The sequence below is a fragment of the Vanessa tameamea genome, chromosome 27, assembly GCF_037043105.1.
Source record: "Vanessa tameamea isolate UH-Manoa-2023 chromosome 27, ilVanTame1 primary haplotype, whole genome shotgun sequence".
Taxonomy (NCBI): domain Eukaryota; kingdom Metazoa; phylum Arthropoda; class Insecta; order Lepidoptera; family Nymphalidae; genus Vanessa; species Vanessa tameamea.
In genome coordinates, this window is record NC_087335.1 from 1,328,599 (window position 1) to 1,346,722 (window position 18,124).

The 18,124-nt window shown below is 32.6% G+C and overlaps 1 protein-coding gene across 3 annotated transcripts in view; it reads left to right on the plus strand.

Moving 5' to 3' along the window:
* Nucleotides 1-18,124, plus strand: part of LOC113404892 (nephrin) — a 238,106-nt gene that overhangs the window by 165,746 nt on the left and 54,236 nt on the right. For all 3 annotated transcript variants that reach the window (XM_064219262.1, XM_064219261.1, XM_026645963.2), the window contains exon 8: nucleotides 4,533-4,686. In XM_064219262.1, coding sequence (XP_064075332.1) covers nucleotides 4,533-4,686 — 154 coding nt within the window. The remainder of the gene's footprint in view (nucleotides 1-4,532; nucleotides 4,687-18,124) is intronic.

The window sequence follows — 18,124 nt, forward strand, 5'->3', positions numbered from 1 at the left end:
TCTGGTGGTGCTGTCTTGGATCCAATCTGTCCACGATTGCCTTTAAGCATCTACGTGTTATTGCAGTCCATATCGGCTATGTCTGAGATTCATTGAGATGTATAATAATTTAATAATAATAACAATTTTATTTACACCCAAGAAAGTCATGATAGATAGATAGATGTATGTACAAAACATATAAGTTTTATGCTAATTTTTGTAATCATTTGAACGATAGAGAATCTATATTTAATCACTCTTAGTATTTTATAAAAATAGATGGATTATTAAAGCTTTTTTATACATAAACTTCTCAACGGATTTCGATAAAATGTGGTATACTATGACTTACAATATATGCTGCCTGATACCTACCCCTCACACGTGAGAATATCCGGGCGGAAACTAGCTTATCATTAATTTGATTAATTTGCTATCATCATTGAATATAAAAAATTTAATTGTAACGATAAATTGTTAAATACAGGGTGTTCTGGCGAATTCAATCAGCCTGTTACAGCCTGTATAATTACATCACACACTGTGTATTCTTTTCCCCTATGCTCAGGTTACGTAGTGATGCGCAATAATTTATCGATGGCGATGTTTTCAATAGACTTAAATAATAATATTACACAGATAATTATGATATATAAGATTTTAAATTAACATGGTTATTTTTATTACTAACAGTATCTAAAACGGGATATTTACCATGTTTTTTATTTTTATTTGGTGGAGCTCGATATTTCGACATTATCTACGAATGTCTTGTTCACGAGTCTCGTGAACAAGACATTCGTAGATAATGTTAGTAATTTTAGATACTGTTTTAGATACTGTTAGTAATTATGATATAGCATAATTCGACACGGTTTAACCAACTGACATTTGACTTATGTATAATGTTACATTCACTCACCGCTAGATGGCACTGCAACACATCATCTTTTAAATTCAAAAACCTTTGAGCACGTAGAATATTAGTGCAAGTTGAATCGAATAATAGTTTACAAATAAATTTAAAAATACCTGCAAAATTCGGGTAATATCATGTATTATATATATAAACTTAATCCATTATAAATTATTTTATATGTAAATTCTCAATAATATATTATAATTTTATTTAAATGATCATATATAATACATAACAAACATATATTAATATGTTTATTCGTGTATTCATTAATTCAAGATTCATAATTAATTTAAAACGGAGCGATAAATTAATTTTATAATTAAAAATTTATTAATTTTGTTAATTTTCAATAGTATTTATATGACAAATAGTTTATAGAAAATTATCAGAATAAAACATTGTTTCCATGACGCAATTTGAATTGTTTATTATTATGATTTTATTATAAAACTAGCTGACCGTCTTGAATTCTTCCGGTTCGATTGCAGCGCCACCTAACAAGTTAATTCGAAACTTTCCAATTTATACAAACACAAAATAAATCGGTTCAAACATTTAGAAAAATTCAGTTACATACATACACACGTACAAAATATTTATATATAAAATATATAAAGTAGAATGAAATGAAACGAAACCAATGATCCAAAAAAGTATTTTGTAAAAAAAAAAACAAAATAATAACATAAAAATAAAAATCTTTTATCTCTGGTGTTATGGGATTATATGTTCATTTAAGTACCAGCTGGTGTGTTTAAAATAAAATATCAAACTTTATTCCATTTCGTACGAGAATCAAATATAAGATTTTTATTAAGTATATTTATAAAATATCGATACATAAAATCGTTACATCACTACGTCTTAAGAATGTCGGAAGAGGGCTGACTATGCTAAAATAAAAATATCACACAAAGACACATGTGTTCCTATGTAACAAAATAGAGCAAAAAATATTTTGACCGTCATACAATAAATCAACGACAGGCCACATACAACATATATGTCAATTCTTGTGATTTTAAAGACTTTAAGGTCATTGGTCCATTATGATAAGATTTCAAAAACAGTCACGAGTTCAATCCAATAGCATCCAAATATCCTGGACAAATCTCCATGTGTCGGTTGAACCTGCATCATCACCACCAAACCACATTAGAGCAGAATGGATTAAGCTCTAAATCACTTCAAAAGGATATGAGGCTTTAGCTTAACATCCCACACATTCACTTTACAAATGTTATTAAATTTACCTAAAATTATATTCGTGTACTTTTATTATTATAAGAAAATAGGTTTTTACTAAAAAAGGTTTTAATTATAATTCGTTCCAATTATAATTGAGATGATATTATAAAATAAGACCCTATGTCATTTCCTTTGTAAATAAAGTACACAATTTCGTTTTATATTAAATACGGTAATATAATTATATTCATAAATATTATTTCTCTATCAATCTGTACATTAGATTTTAAATAAACATGGTTATTTTTATCACTAACAGTATTTAAAACGGGATATTTACCATGTTTTTTATTTTTATTTGGTGGAGCTCGATATTTCGACATTATCTACGAATGTCTTGTTCACTGTTGGTAATCTGTACATTACTTCGTATATTTACTTTAGGGCTTTAGAAGGGCTTTATGCAAGCCTGGGTTGGTTCAACAAACTCGTCACTTATACTACAGATAAACAGAAATAAAGATAATTGTTGTGTTCCGTTTTGAAAGGTGTGTGTGATTACCCCCTTGATGGTAAGTGGTCACAACCACCCATAGACAATGGCGTAAAATCCGTACAATCTCCAATACGCCACCGATCTTGAGAACTAAGTTATTATGTCCCCTGTGCCTGTTGCACTGGCTCACTCAACCTTCAAACCGGAACAGAACAATACAAAGTATTGCTGCTTGGCGGTAGGATATATGATGAGTGGGTGGTACCTACCCAGGCGAGCTTGTACGAAGCCCTACCACCAAATGAGCTAGTGAAAATAGACATGAATGGCATAACATTATGTTTCCTAAGATGTTGATAGTTAATAGTAAAAAAAAGGGGAAGACAGTTTTCTTCTCTGATTATGACAATTTAAGAATGGACCTGTGCTCACGCACATGCTTAGCATTATCATTAGCAGCCTGTAAATTTCCCACTGCTGGGCTAAGGCCTCCTCTCCCTCTGAGGAGAAGGTTTGGAGCATTTTCCACCACGCTGCTCCAATGCGGGTTGGTGGAATACACATGTGGCAGAATTTCGTTGAAATTAGAAACATGCAGGTTTCCGCACGATGTTTTCCTTCAACGCCGAGCACGAGATGAATTATAAACACAAATTAAGCACATGAAAATTCAGTGGTGCTTGCCTGGGTTTGAACCCGAAATCATCGGTTAAGATGCACGCGTTCTAGCCACTGGACCATCTCGGCTCGATGACGATCGACGCACATGCTTGTGTTGTAATATCTAAAGGCTAGTTTGCGGAAACTAGCAATTGAATTACTTTATGACGATCAGATTCGATTCGACGAAATAATTTAAATAAATTTCAAAGGTAGAAACCTACTCTTCCAAAGCACAATATGAAAAGAAAATATTATTGTTAAAAAACAATGGCAAAACATTATATTTTATCGTATTTTTTAAAATTATTGATTTTGATTATTTATATGAAGACTGTCAAAGTTAAAAAAGAAGCAAACAGTTGACCGTTAAATACGCACACAAGTAAAATACTGTGACGTTAGGCGAGTGTCAAACGTGTCACGCACACAAAGATAATAAAATTGGCTCGTTTCGTTTTAGTTCTTATGTAGTGCGACACTAACTAAATTTATAAATAATCTGTGTTGACGAGATTTAGTGTTGCCATTATACAAAAAAAAAACGAATCATTAAAATTATATAAAAATCTTCTTTGAATGTAAAAATTTTTGTTATCTAATTTCGCTCATCGAACGACAATAAGTAAATGTCAATAATTATTTAATAAAATAGAAGGAAAGCTGTTTGTCTCTCTTTTACCAATAGGAAAATTCAAATATACGTTCGAAAGAACGAGAAAGAAATTTCAGTAGTTGAATACAGCTTGTAGCCAAGTTACGAAGTTCTGAGCGTCTCGAAAGAGCTTTTAACTTCATACTATAATGAACATTTGATAACTTTAATATGTATATCGTTGGGCATTTTTTCGTGACATTAATATTAAAAAAAAAATTTTGTCATAATATTAATTGTATTTTTTTTTTCCTGTCTAGACTCTGTAAGTTTTTTATTTATTTAAAGGAAGTAAATAAAGATTAAATAGTTAAACAATGAAACGAAAACATTTTTTAGTTTTACTTTCAAAATTTCTATATAGTAATGTCGCGTTGTGTTGAAACAACTCGAAATTTGACTTCATTTTACTGTACACACATTCGCACAGAATCTACCGAATTATAAAAAAAAATTGAGATGCTTGAGGTTACAACAATAATCTTAATCAATGATTGAAGGCTCAACCCGGGCAGACGCAATTAAATTTTCATGTGCCTTTATGTCTATAAATAATATCAGCACTTTTCAACATTCATATATATTTACCATATTTTATATAATATCTAATATGACAAAATTGTCCTTAGATCCACCAGGTGCGCCCTACATCGAAGGCTATGCAGAGGGCGAGACAGTCAGACGAGGACAGAGCCTCGAACTTGTCTGCAGAAGTCGTGGTGGTAACCCACCAGCTCAACTCATCTGGTACAAGAACGGAGAACAAATACGAATGGCGTACAGGTATGTACTTGAATCATTAAAATATATTAATTTATCATCACAGACGAATGCTCACCGCAGTTTAAGGAGAAAAACTTTCTTTATGAAACCATAAAATAAAATTTACTCTAGACAAGTTGATCTGTCAATAAATAAAAAAATAAAGCCCGCCTCAGTAAATGTGACGCATTAATCCGTTAGAAACATTTTACTCTGACGTCATATCATGATGCGTCACACATCGTAGATAAAACAGTTTTACTATAAAAAAATACGTGACATATTTCTTGATCATTTAAAATAGGGGATCTTCATTTTCCAATAAAAAATACTTTTAAAAATTCAACGGCTTAAAATTAATTTGTCTTTGCAACGTTTACATCGTGATTTAAAATTTAAAAAGAAAAAAATCCAGTTAAAACCGGTCAATGAATACCAAGTAAGCTGATTCAATTCGATAAACCATATCAAAACCTATAAAACTCTGAAGACACAACAAGCTTTCAGCCTACACGGGGGCTGTAAAAAACCTCCACCCGTCCCCCATCCCCCCGGCGTTTCAGGGATCGTATTAAGCTGGCAACAGATAGGGCGTATGTCCCCATGATTTATGTAGCCGTACAACTAATGATGTTTGTTTGTCGATAAAATTTATCGATAACATTTTTCATGTACGATTTTAAGAATGTTTAAATAAATAATATTATATACAATTTTGTTTGACGTCTTAAGACGTCATTGTATAACTTCAAACTACGTGTTTATATTATTTCATGATACGTAAAAACCTGTGTTACAAATTTAAAAAAAAAATAACCTAGTTTAGTTTCAATTCACATATAATTACTACAAACTGTTAAACTATTCAACGGTATCATTTATTTGACTGCGTCTTAAAGCGTACATTTAAATTTAAATGTATGCAAATTAGTTGTGAGCATGGCTTAGCCAATTTCTTGAAAATAACAATTTCTTCCGAAACTTCGAAATTCCATGCAGACACATAACGTGCATACGATCTTAATTTTGTTATTTATTTAATTAATATTGTGTTACACAACACAAAATACATGTGCTGTATAGCAGACAGTATACAGGAAAGAACGTTTATAGGCGTGCAAAAGAAAATTAAACAATTTTACAGATTAAAAACTCAATTTACTCAGTCAAACAAACACATTAAAATATATATGAAATTCAATTCAACATGAAATCATTTCTTAACTCGTCGTTTAAAGAGGTCTCATGATGTTGTTTAAGGCTGGAAATAAATCACCCTTGTAGGGTCTATTTTTTTTTTTTCGTAAAAATCTTTAAAGTACATTTTTTTTATTGAAATAAATAAGACTACAATACTTCGTTATAGTAAGTCTTTCTTCTCCGATTGCCATTTTCGAAAGAAAATGTGTTAGAAATATTCACTGCGCTGTTAGTACGCCGCTAGCAATTGCCATAAGCTGTCGACCAGTCTTCAACACATCCTTCCTGGGGCTCATTTCGAACCGATATCTTTAACTCATACCCAGCTAAGTCAAGTCAAAGTCAAAAATATACGATAATGCGAAAGAATCCATAACTTTATTAAACTAAACAGATCGTTTGGTTTGCAGACCTGCGAGTCCTGCAATGTATCAAACCCATTCAATTAATTTAATTCAAGTCTACGTTCAGGTATGTCTTAGGTAGTGTTAGCCCAGGGCCCCCTTAACTTACGGTCCGACCCTGATCAAATGAAATACATTATCGAAACGTAGCTACAACCATTTATTTGTAATCACTGAGAAAGTATTAAATATTATGTTCTTAAAGAGCGAAATTCCCCTTGTTTAATTGAAAGCAAGAAGTCGAGTACTCATGCATTTAATATTAATTTTCATTAAATTACTAACAGCCAGTAAGGAGTCGACTACTTCACAGAGATTGCTCTTGTTAAGAAAGTAGATTTTATTATATTTTATTTTATTTTATTATTTTTTTTGGTGTTTTTAGGTATGACTCGTATGACGTGACGTCAACTGCCATGACGATTTCTCATACCGTTAAACGCTCTTTGCGACGCCGTTCTGGTACCACTTATATGTGCGTGGAACGAATACTATATATTTCAGTGATATATAATATTATTATAATATATATATTAAGATTTTACAAAACTATATTCTATGTATTTACTTGGTGGTAGGGCTTTGTGCCGTCTGGGTACCACCCTTTTGTCAGTTATTCTAACGCTATACTATTTCATTTAATTTTTTTTTTAAATATAGATTTGAATAACCATCAATTGGCTTTAAACTAGTTAGGCGTCTCTTACTGGCAACATTTAAATTATAATGCTAGTTAAAAATGAGATATCTAGCATAATTTAACACACAAGTATTCCTCACGACGTACACCTTCAGCGCCACGCTATGAATTATAAACACAAAATTAAGCGCGCGAAAAATCCACCGGGCTCGTCGCGTTTGACCTTGAATCTTCGAGTAATTCCGGTTATTTTCGTTACGTTATCCTAAACATATCATACCGGTGTAGATTTGCAAATGAACTCAGTGTTATTTAATTACATGACATTAAGAAGGAACTTTGATTCATTGTACGTAATTATTCCTAAAAAAAAACTTTTATTTTAAACTCGAATATATTAAGAGAATTTATAAGATCGGCAATAATATTATTCCTTCACTTAAATAAATAGCAAACATAATTAATGTTCCTTATTCCCATTAATTACGCGTTGAACATAAAAAAATTAAAATCAAATCGAATTCCCTCATTCAATATATAAACATTATACTTACTAATTCATTGTGAAATCAATCAATAACACATCAATACAATAATGAATTTAAATATCGATATTCCATTGGTCACTTCAAAGTATCGATAGTTTCATACCCCTTTGTTTACGTCACTTATAAAATTGTATTAAGACGCGCCTACCGACGACGGAAGCTGATTTATGAGGCTTACTAACTGCACTCGCTAGTGACGTGACACGATTATCGATTATTTCTGGTTTAAAATATATATTTCAATACAATATGAATTCGTTAACAATAACGTTGTTTCAAAACTCCTTTGCATTTTATAGATGAAACCGACTTCATTCAGCTTAGTTAAACCAGCTGGACGATTTTAATTGAATCGAATTTAATTTACCGTAATTAACCGAACGAAGGACATTTAAAGCGATCCTTGTGCTATCGTTTTTTCAAATCTAAATAGCACTTGTAAGAATTATATTCAACCCCTTTCAATTCGAACGAACAAATCAAGACGATAACAATTTAATTTTATCGCGAACCGCCTTATCGACATCGATCGCAGCACTATGTCGGTGAAAAAAAGTTCTATCCAATAATATTTTATTATTTTCTTTGCAAGTTTTTACCTGGATTTCGTTTTTATTTTCGGGGACTTCCCGATCGATCTCCGGGAATTACAACGTCAGCTAGACTAAATTATCGCTGATGTGCTAAATGGCGTATGAGAATCTCATTTTTATATATATATAATTAAAAAAAATAGATGTACATGCTTAGGTATAGCAGATATAGTTATTTACCAATATACTATGTACCTCAGGTTGGACATTTCATGTTGACTATCTCGTTTATGGTGGCTAGCTGTGTGATTGCAAAGTCCTAGATTCATAGCCAGTCTTGGGTAGTACAGAATAGCAGCCCGGAGTCTGCTCACATTCCCGGAAAGGTCTAGCGATATTATAACACAATTAGTGGAGTTAATTGTTGGCACCTCACATTCAGAAAGAAACGATTGCCTCCCGGCCATTTTTTCATATATTAAAAACTAGTTTTTACTCTCGTTTTAGGAGCTGACTAGACATAAAAAGTATCATATATCCTCCCTCAAGGTTCAAGCTTCCTTAGTACAAAATTTCATCAAATTCGGTTCAGTGGTTAGCCCGTTAAAGAGTATTAGACAGATAGACAGCTTTACTTTCGCCTTTTTAATATTAAGTGAGCAATTGAGAAAAAAAACCCGCTGAGTTTATTTCGCCCGATCTTCTCATGTCAGGGTATTTTCCTTTGCGGACCGGTTTAAGTTTTTAATTTGACAATCAAAAAGTACGTAATGCTTCTATATTGAATAAAGGAACTTGATTTCGATATTGGTTTGGTAAGACAATTATTGAGCAGGAAATATAATGGAATAATGTCCACATACGACCTTTCGCACTTAAAAAGCTTTATCTGGTGTCGATTTTTTATAAATTGGAATAAAAATATATTTTAACTCGTCTACGTAAAGATATTTTTATAAAGATTGTAAAATGTTGAAATTTTATAGGTATTTAATATTACATGCCTCTCGAATTTTAATTTGAAATTCAAATTCATAATATACTTTATTCAAGTAGGCTTCTACGAGCACTTTTGAAATGAAATTTTAGAATTGTGTCATTATCAGTGCTTAAAGCTATTACTGAGATTAAATATTAAACAAAATGGCCGTTTAATATAATGTTAATTTAGTATATACTAATTTCCGCTCGTGGCTTCGTGCCGTGTAAGGTGTTGGGTACATTTTTCCCGGATATAAATATGCGTAAGTACGTATGCGCTACTCAAACGTATAATCTATATCTGAAACAAATTGTTTTTAAGTATTTTCTACAAAAAAAAAAACCCAGTAAATATTTTTTTCCGACTCGAACCGAAATATAAGTCACTAGACCACGAACCTCTAAAAATCATCTCACATTACATCGAGCAATAAAAACGATTGATAACAAACCTAAAGTAAGCCAGTAATTTATAAAAACGATAATGGAAGTTCGTCCCTGAAGATTTGTGCCTCCATATTGCCGAATAAATTTCACTGGGCATTCTCATTTCCGTTTAGAGGGCAGCACTGTGATGCGATTAGCTGATCTCCACGCTTGAATAATGTCCTCGCAATTCTGTTTCAGAGGAATAGTTTTTTGTGAAGCATACTTTACTTTTTCCTAAAGTATTTTGACTGAACCTGCGGCTTTACCTGCGCGAAATTTATAAAACACTAACGTCCGATCCCCGTTTTAGTGCAGTATCGAAAAATACGTTCTTGGCGAATGTCTACACCATATAAGGGACCTACCTGCCAAATTACAAGTTTGTAGGTGTTGTAGTTTTCGTGGGAATTCGTGATTAATCAGTGAGCGGTATTTCGCTTTTATATACGAGTATACAGATAGATTTAAGTTCTGGACAACCACATCAATATTGAAATTTATTACTTTATCTATTCAATGTGCGACTAAACCATGTAGCGGGCAGAACCATTAAATAGAGCCTGAAGAGTACCATTTTAAAATTTTAAACATGAAAGTATATATTACACTGTTGGGCAAGAGAATCTTCTTTTGAGAGAATATTTTGGAGCTCATTCCACTACGCTGCTCCAATGCGTGTTAATGTAAAGCGAGTGAAATTGAGAAACGAATCGATTTCTACAATAGTATTATAAAATGAATCTTCTCCGAAACGCGTTACATCTTCGGGTATAATTTTCATGTATATTGGATTAGGATTTTTTCAGTTTGACCTCATTCGTACCTCATTCTATAGCTGTTTAGACGAATACACTCATTTTAAATTTCGAAAAAAAAAACTGATAACTTACAAAGCAACGAAACTCTTTAATAAATAACAGCAAATCAACCGCGATTAGTAATAATTGAAGTCCGTTTTTTTTTTTTTATTGTTAAAATACTTTTTTTATTACAGGAAGAAAAATATACTAAATTTCATTAAAATACGGCATATTATGTAGCTCGAGGCGGTCTGGCTCGTAAAAATGTCAACGGTCCTTTGTTGAGCGGGCATTACGTTGATATCGACTATCGATAACCCATTACAGTGTGGCGCATCACTAGTGATGTATGATTTTTTTTTAATGTTTTATTTTTCGCCGGCTGTAAGTTATGGTCGGAGTAAATTTTGATTATTAAAATAATATATTTATAATATTTATCGATAAATTATGATTTAATTTTAGATTTCGTTTATAAGTTATATTATTCATAAAAATAATAATTATTATTATATCCCGACCCACTAAATTAAATCATTGTATAATTTCACTTCTAAACTCATTTTCACTGATGGTTGCACGTCTAAGTAGGTAACCTATCAGTACTTAGTATTGTTATGTTTCGGTTTGAAGATACTTAGTTCCCAACGTTGGTAACCCATTCGAGATGATGAGAAGCTTAATTTCCTACGGCGTCAATGTGTATGGGCGAATGTGACTTACCTGTTTCATAAAAAAAATTATTTAATTTTTATTGATACTGACGTTAAATAAACATTTTAACAAAGTCTTTGAATACTAGGCATTAATTATATCAAATTATTTTCAGTATTGAAATATAATTGAAATATACAAGTTGCCTTAATAATAATTTAAATTAAAGATAAAAGTTAACCTTTGATGTTATTCAATTACGCTAAAACTACGGAGCTGGTTTAGGTAAGTATATATATACTTCTTACTAATATTTTTATATTAAAATAACAATAAAATTTTTGATGCTTTAACGTGAATTTAGATACAACGTAGTTCACAAATTCACAAGTAACAATTACTATACAAGTGAATATCTTGTATTTAGATATTATTCAGAATGATTATTAAGTATTTTTTGATATTTAGTAGCCAGTTTGACTGACACGTGTATCCCGCATTGGAGCATTATGGAGAAAGCTCCAAACCTCAAAGGGCAGGTCTTAGCCCAGCAGTGGCAAGCTAGCAGTCTGTTAATTTAAGTAACAAAGTACTTCGTAAAGATATCACAAGTAGATACAAAAGTAGAGTACCGAGCAGCTATATCCAGTACTCTTGTGTTCCGGTTTGAATTATTTGATAACTGCAGGCACAATGGCGCACAGTAAGAATAGTTTAAAAGAAAATGACGGCGCCAATGTCTACGGGCAGTGCTGAGTGCTGACCATTATAGGCAATATAGGCCATTCGTCTTTCCGCCTACGTATACCAAAGAATAGAATTAAAAAAAAATACAACTATAGTACAAGTACCCTCCAAGGTCTGAAAAAGACAATAATTTTCCTTCATATGTTTGTCTTTCATTATAAAGGTTAGTAGACCCTTATTTTACCCGCGCAAAGCCGCGACGGTTAGCAAGTTTATAATATAATATATAATAATACTCAGCAACTTTGACATCGTAGTCGGATAAACAGAGTACACGCCTCGTGTGTCAGCGTCATAATCTCGAGACGAGATCACGGAGCGTCCAAACAGTTCAGCCTTATCTTAAAGATATATATAAATTTTCAGCCACGTAGAAGGAATTTAGGAGAAAATATGAAACTAAGTGCTTTTGATAATATATTTTCGCTTCGTTTTTCATTTTATTTATTAAACATATCCTGTTTCAAACTTCTTTTATATATCTATATAGTAAAGATATATTTCTAATTGTTCTCCTCCTAAACGTCATGACGGATTTTCGTGATTTACCAAAGAAGGATCTTATGCAAGCTCGTCCATGTAGGTTCTAAAATAAAAAAAAACATAATCAGCCTGTAAATTTCCCACTGCTGGGCTAAGGCCTCCTCTCCCGTTGAGGAGAAGGTATGGAGCATATTCCACCACGCTGCTCCAATGCGGGTTGGTGGAATACACATGTGGCAGAATTTCGTTGAAATTAGACACATGCAGGTTTCCTCACGATGTTTTCCTTCACCGCCGAGCACGAGATGAATTATAAACAAATTAAGCACATGTAAATTCAGTGGTGCCTGCCTGGGTTTGAACCCGAAATCATCGGTTAAGATGTAGGTACTATTACTTTTAAAATATTTGATGAGTGTGTACTCATCAAATATTTATATTGGCGAGTGAGCCAATATAATTACAAGGTAACATCTCAGTTCCCAAGGTTTTACTGTTAAGTTCTTAAGGGTGGTATTGTCTATGCGTATTGGTGATCATTTACCATCAAGGGGCCCATTCGACAGTCCACCAATATAATAAAAAAATGTATTGTGTGTGTGGCTGAACAGCACTCCAAGTCAAAACAAATATGTTGTAAAATTTAGAGCTACCACTGGCTCGGAATGTAGATTCTACCGAGAAGAACCGACTAGAAACTAGCAGTTCTACTATACCGGTATTTAGTGTGATCCTTTATTTATGATAGTCAATAAAAAAGCGAATTTCAAGAAATAATATTGATTGATGTTGTGCAGCTTTACCATAAGATTGCTGGTGGTACACTGAATGGTAACCGCTTAGACACATTGCAGATAGTGCTACCAACATTAAACTTTCATATTTATAGTAAAGATATATTATGTAATAAAAATATTTTTTTATTTTATACAACCTTAATGTTGTTAACGATTTGTAATCATGGCTCGTTATAGCTGTAATCCTCGGTATGTAGTGCACCCCTTATCAGAAAAAGGCTAAGAACATGATGGATGATTGGTTGGATTAAGAAACGGGGCGGGTCAGAGTTCGATTCTTGGCTTAAGCCTCGAATCGTTAAATGTCCTCAATTATTTCATCCTTATCACATTTATTTTGTATTTCGACGATTGCTTGTTTATCTTTTTCATGTCATCTAGATAGGTGGACTGGTAAGTGGTCACCACTACACAGTCGTCAACCTTGAGAAATAAGATATTATATCCCTTACATCTGACTATCTCTAGCTCAAACACCATTCAAACCGTAACACAATAATACTGTTTGGCGGTAGAATATCTGATGACTGTGGTACCTTTCCACACAGGCTTGCAAAAACCCTACAATCAAATAAAATTATTTTACCAATTAATTTTCAAAGCTGTTATCATTATATAATACCTAAGAGAAATACCACTCACTGACTCCTCGTAAGGATTTCGAAGCTATAGGTCCAATTGACTTGAAATTTAGCGCAGTTACTGATTCCCCGATGTAGGAACCTCAACTGCAAGGCAGGGGAATTAGAGGGGTAACTTTGTATAATTTTACACATATGAAGTCTAATATATTTTATAATAATCAAAATAAACTACGTAAGTTAATTCATAGAACAACTCTTGGGAGTTTGGTTTATTCCACGACGTCATATTCCAACAATAACGCCAATCTTCCATTATTAATCTTTCCCAAAAGCCCTCATAAACTAATTATTATCAAATTTTGAGAATTCAAAACATATAGCCGTGTGTCCCATGTGAATATTCATCAGCGATATCATATGAATCATACGATTTTACCCGAATGTTGTGGATCAAATGGTGTAGAATTTACACGAAGATTGTAAGATTTTTTTTTTTTTATTTTTTGGTTGGCGGTCGAGCATATGGGCCACCTGATGGTAAGTGGTCACCACCGCCCATAGATAAAGGCACTGTAAGAAATATTAACCATTCCTTACATCACCTATGCGCCACCAACTTTGAGAACTAAGATGTTATGTCCCTTGTGCCTGCGATTGTAAGTTAAATTTTGGCAGATACCACTGAAATTTCAATGGCTTAGTTGTTTTTAATTCATTTCGTGCTGAGTGATTAATGAAATCCTCAAGAATCCTACTTCTGTTGCATACATTTTCAGTCAATTCTAGAAAAAACTCTAACTTCCTTAAAAACTTTCTTATCGATACGAACAAAGCACAGATTCGGAAAAAACTAACAAAACTAACGCAATGAACTCATAAATGTGCAGTTTTATAATCATAACAGTAATACTTTATGGCAAATATGGCCAAGTCTGTGACCAAGGTAATGAAAAACGTCATGTGATTCAATAAAATAAATAAACGCCACAATTTAATAACTTAAACCGCAATAGTAATAGAATACAGGGCGGTGGAAACGTTTTTCTTTGTAAGACTACACTCGGACGAAATTACTCGAAAAAGCGACGCCAGTGGAAAGTTTAATGGCGGGATTGTTTTCAAGAATTCTTCTACGCTGGATTTTTGTACTTCAACTCTCAATTTGCCTCCATCTTCATTCTCATTCTTGAAATATACTAGCTGTTCTGTTACTTCGTTTAGAGTTAGATATCTTGTACGAAAAGTGTTTTAAAATTACAAGTAATTCACAAGTAGCAGCTTTTTATTATATGGTAAAAATCATCAGAACTGAGAGAATATCTCAGCAATAAACTAGAATAGATGCTCCGTTGTTAAATGGTACTTTGATTACACGGTCACAACTTAACCCCGGAGACAACTCCATTTTTTGATTTTACGACTTTCAACGATGTTCATTTGTTTTGTCCCGAAAGTGAATACTGAAAAATAAATATAAATATAACTCTAAATTCATAAATACAAAAAAGGCGTGGATCTAGTACTTATAGACTTTCATGCAAGGTATATTATATAAATATAATTATATTTGACTGATATAACTTTGCATTTAAAGTGTTGGAAAAAAGAAACCACCGTGTCCCCTCCCGGTACTGCTTGGATCTACATTCCGAACCAAAACAAAGATACCCGAAACAATGGTGCTTGTACTATTTGAATAAAGTATATTTTGATTTTGATTTGATTCATCAATTAAAGAGGCTAACCTTTGGAGCTTCTTTCACCAGAATTTTCCTGTAAGGATTGATTACAGATATAGCGGAATATTATCTGACTCATGTAACTTTTCTATTTACGAACCACAAAGTATAATATAGATTATACACATAAATTAAGGTCATGAAAACTCATTGATGCAGGTCAGGATTTTAACTTGAAATCTCGCAATCACGATTCAAGATTGATTTGGCTTTCCACTTGACTATCATTGCAAAAATTCAAACAAACTAATCCTTCCAAACATATGTCCAAAATTATTTGAAAGAGTGAAGGGGATTAATGAAAAAAAAATATTTAAAAAAAAATCCAACCAAGCTTGGCCAACTAATATTTCATACAGCAAGTTTTATCAGGCACGCCAAGTTTTGAAGTCGGACCATAAATCTTGATGATTGTAAAGATGAATTTAAAATGTGTAAGAGATTTGTTAGTACTTTTAGTCTGTTGGATATTATTTTAACAACTGTTTTAAATGAAAATTTATCAACAAGTCAACTACCAGTGCTATTTATATTGACCTACAATTCTAACATTTTCAAGTATTCATCTAATAAATGCAAAATGGAATAGATTTTATCTAATGGTCAAATTAAACAGAGAGAAAAATTAAACAGTAAATTTACAAAGGTCACTAAGATTTAATATATGTTTAATAACATGTCTAAATCAGCTGTCGCGATGGTGATCTTTGATATGAAATGACGTCATAATTACAGTAACCACAAACGAAACCTCGTTTGTCAAACTGCAGTGAGTCGTGAAGCAATAAACGCATCGATTCTATGGTGCAATATAAAGTATTGCACAAAATGGCTTCAAATAAGTAAACTAAGTCATAAAAATATACAATTTAAAGACATTTGGAACACATTCAGCCGATCCTAATATCCTCGAGAATGGAGACACGGCTCAAAGCTTTATCACAGACGGTTTACTCTTAAAAACATTCTCTGGAAGTCGAGATTAAGTAATAAATAACGCCTCAGAAAATTTAGAGAGAAATTTATAATGACGTTGCGAGTCATAGGCGGAAGCGTTTCGTATAATATATTTAATGCTATTAAAAAAAGATTGCCTGGTGTGTAGAGCACGTCAATATTAAGCGAATAAAGAGGCTCCAAATCACCAAAGGATTTTGTTGTCACGTACTTAATTTATCATGTAATCACAAAACCGTGAGGAAACATGCCTGCAACCGGACGGCAACAGTGATACAGTAAACTCCATGTACTTGAGAGAAGAGGCCTTTGGAATCACTGATGGTCCTCTTCCTTCCCATTATTATTTTTTACACCACACATGGGATGCATACGTTGCGCGCGTTCATATATTTTACTCTCGCCTTTATTAGTCCACGTTTACACTACTGGGGTGGACTTGTTCGTGTGCATACGTCTTTATTTGTTTGAGTTGTTCAAGCCTAATGAGCTTGTGGGTTTAAAATTATTTATTAAAAATATTTTTATATCGTTTTATACATGTGTCGTGAAAATTTAAAATTGGAACATTACTTGCATTTTTTTTGTTAAAATCAGTACGAGTATAGTAAAAGTGTTACGTATTCAATTTAAGAATATATAAGAAAAATATTCTGATTCAGTATAACGAAATAGATCTGTCTAGATTACTTTGTGTCACAGATAAATCAAAAACTTTATTTAGCTAATCGATATACGAACGCTTACACGCTCGCATAATATTATTTCTACTGCAAATTTAAGAAAAAAATAAATACAAATTACTTAGCTGTTGTCTTAGTAGTTACTAAGGGATATAACGTCTTAGTTCCCAAGGTTGGTCGCACATTGGCGATGTAAGGAATGGCGTATATTTCTTACAGCGCTAATGTCTATGAGCAGTGACCAAATCAGGTAGCAAGTTCAGTTCGCCTACCGAATACATTAAAAAAAAATACAACATGAATTCATAAACAATTTTTTATCAACCCTTCAACTTTTGGGTAAAAATAAATTAAACATTTTAACAGTTAACTCGAACAGTATTTCTGGCGACATTTTTCGTTTCAACGGTTTCAAATGCGTTGTAGACGAGTTTACGTTATCAATCATCGAAGTCGGACGCTATTATTTTCCCATCATTCAAATCCATTGTATTTATAAAGAAGATAAAAATCTCCCGGAGATGTATTATAAATAACTCGTTAGTGAAATGGGATTTTGGCAGCGTCCTCTCACTAAATATGTTTTTAAATATTTCTATTACATATACAATATATTTTCCTGGTGTATAGTTTTGCATTAGTTGCGTAATATAAATATTTTTTATCGTTTTTTATTTAAAATAGATAGACAGACTGGCAATAGGTCATCTGATGGTATGTGTGGTACCACACTGCCGAAGAAATACAAACCATCCATTACTTCGACAATACTCGAGCAACCTTGGGAATTGAAACAGGACCACAATGATACTAAGTATTGCTGTTCCGTGGGAGAATATCTGATGAGTGGTTGGTATCTAACCAGATACCAAGTAATTGAATCTAGATATGGAACTCCAACTAAATAAAGCCAAGCGACCAATCCAAGCTGAACCTCGACATGTTTTAAATAACTTTATGCCAAAAACCAACTGTCCGTCACACATCGATCTAACATATTTCCTCTTTCCATTATTCGACTTAATAATATCCCAACTGATACTGTAATAAGAGCCATCACTCAACCTTGTAAATGGGCAAAGATTTTATCAGAAAACCTTTAGTGTTACGGAAATGAGAATTCTAACAAGATACTTTTTCCCATTGGCCTGATATTCTTTTAAATATAATAAAAAATATATTTAATGTTCAAAGTTTTTAAGTTGTCATTGTAAACGATCGCTTGAAAGATTTAATAAGATTTAACGTTGGTAATAAAAAAATATAAGTATAAATAGGAT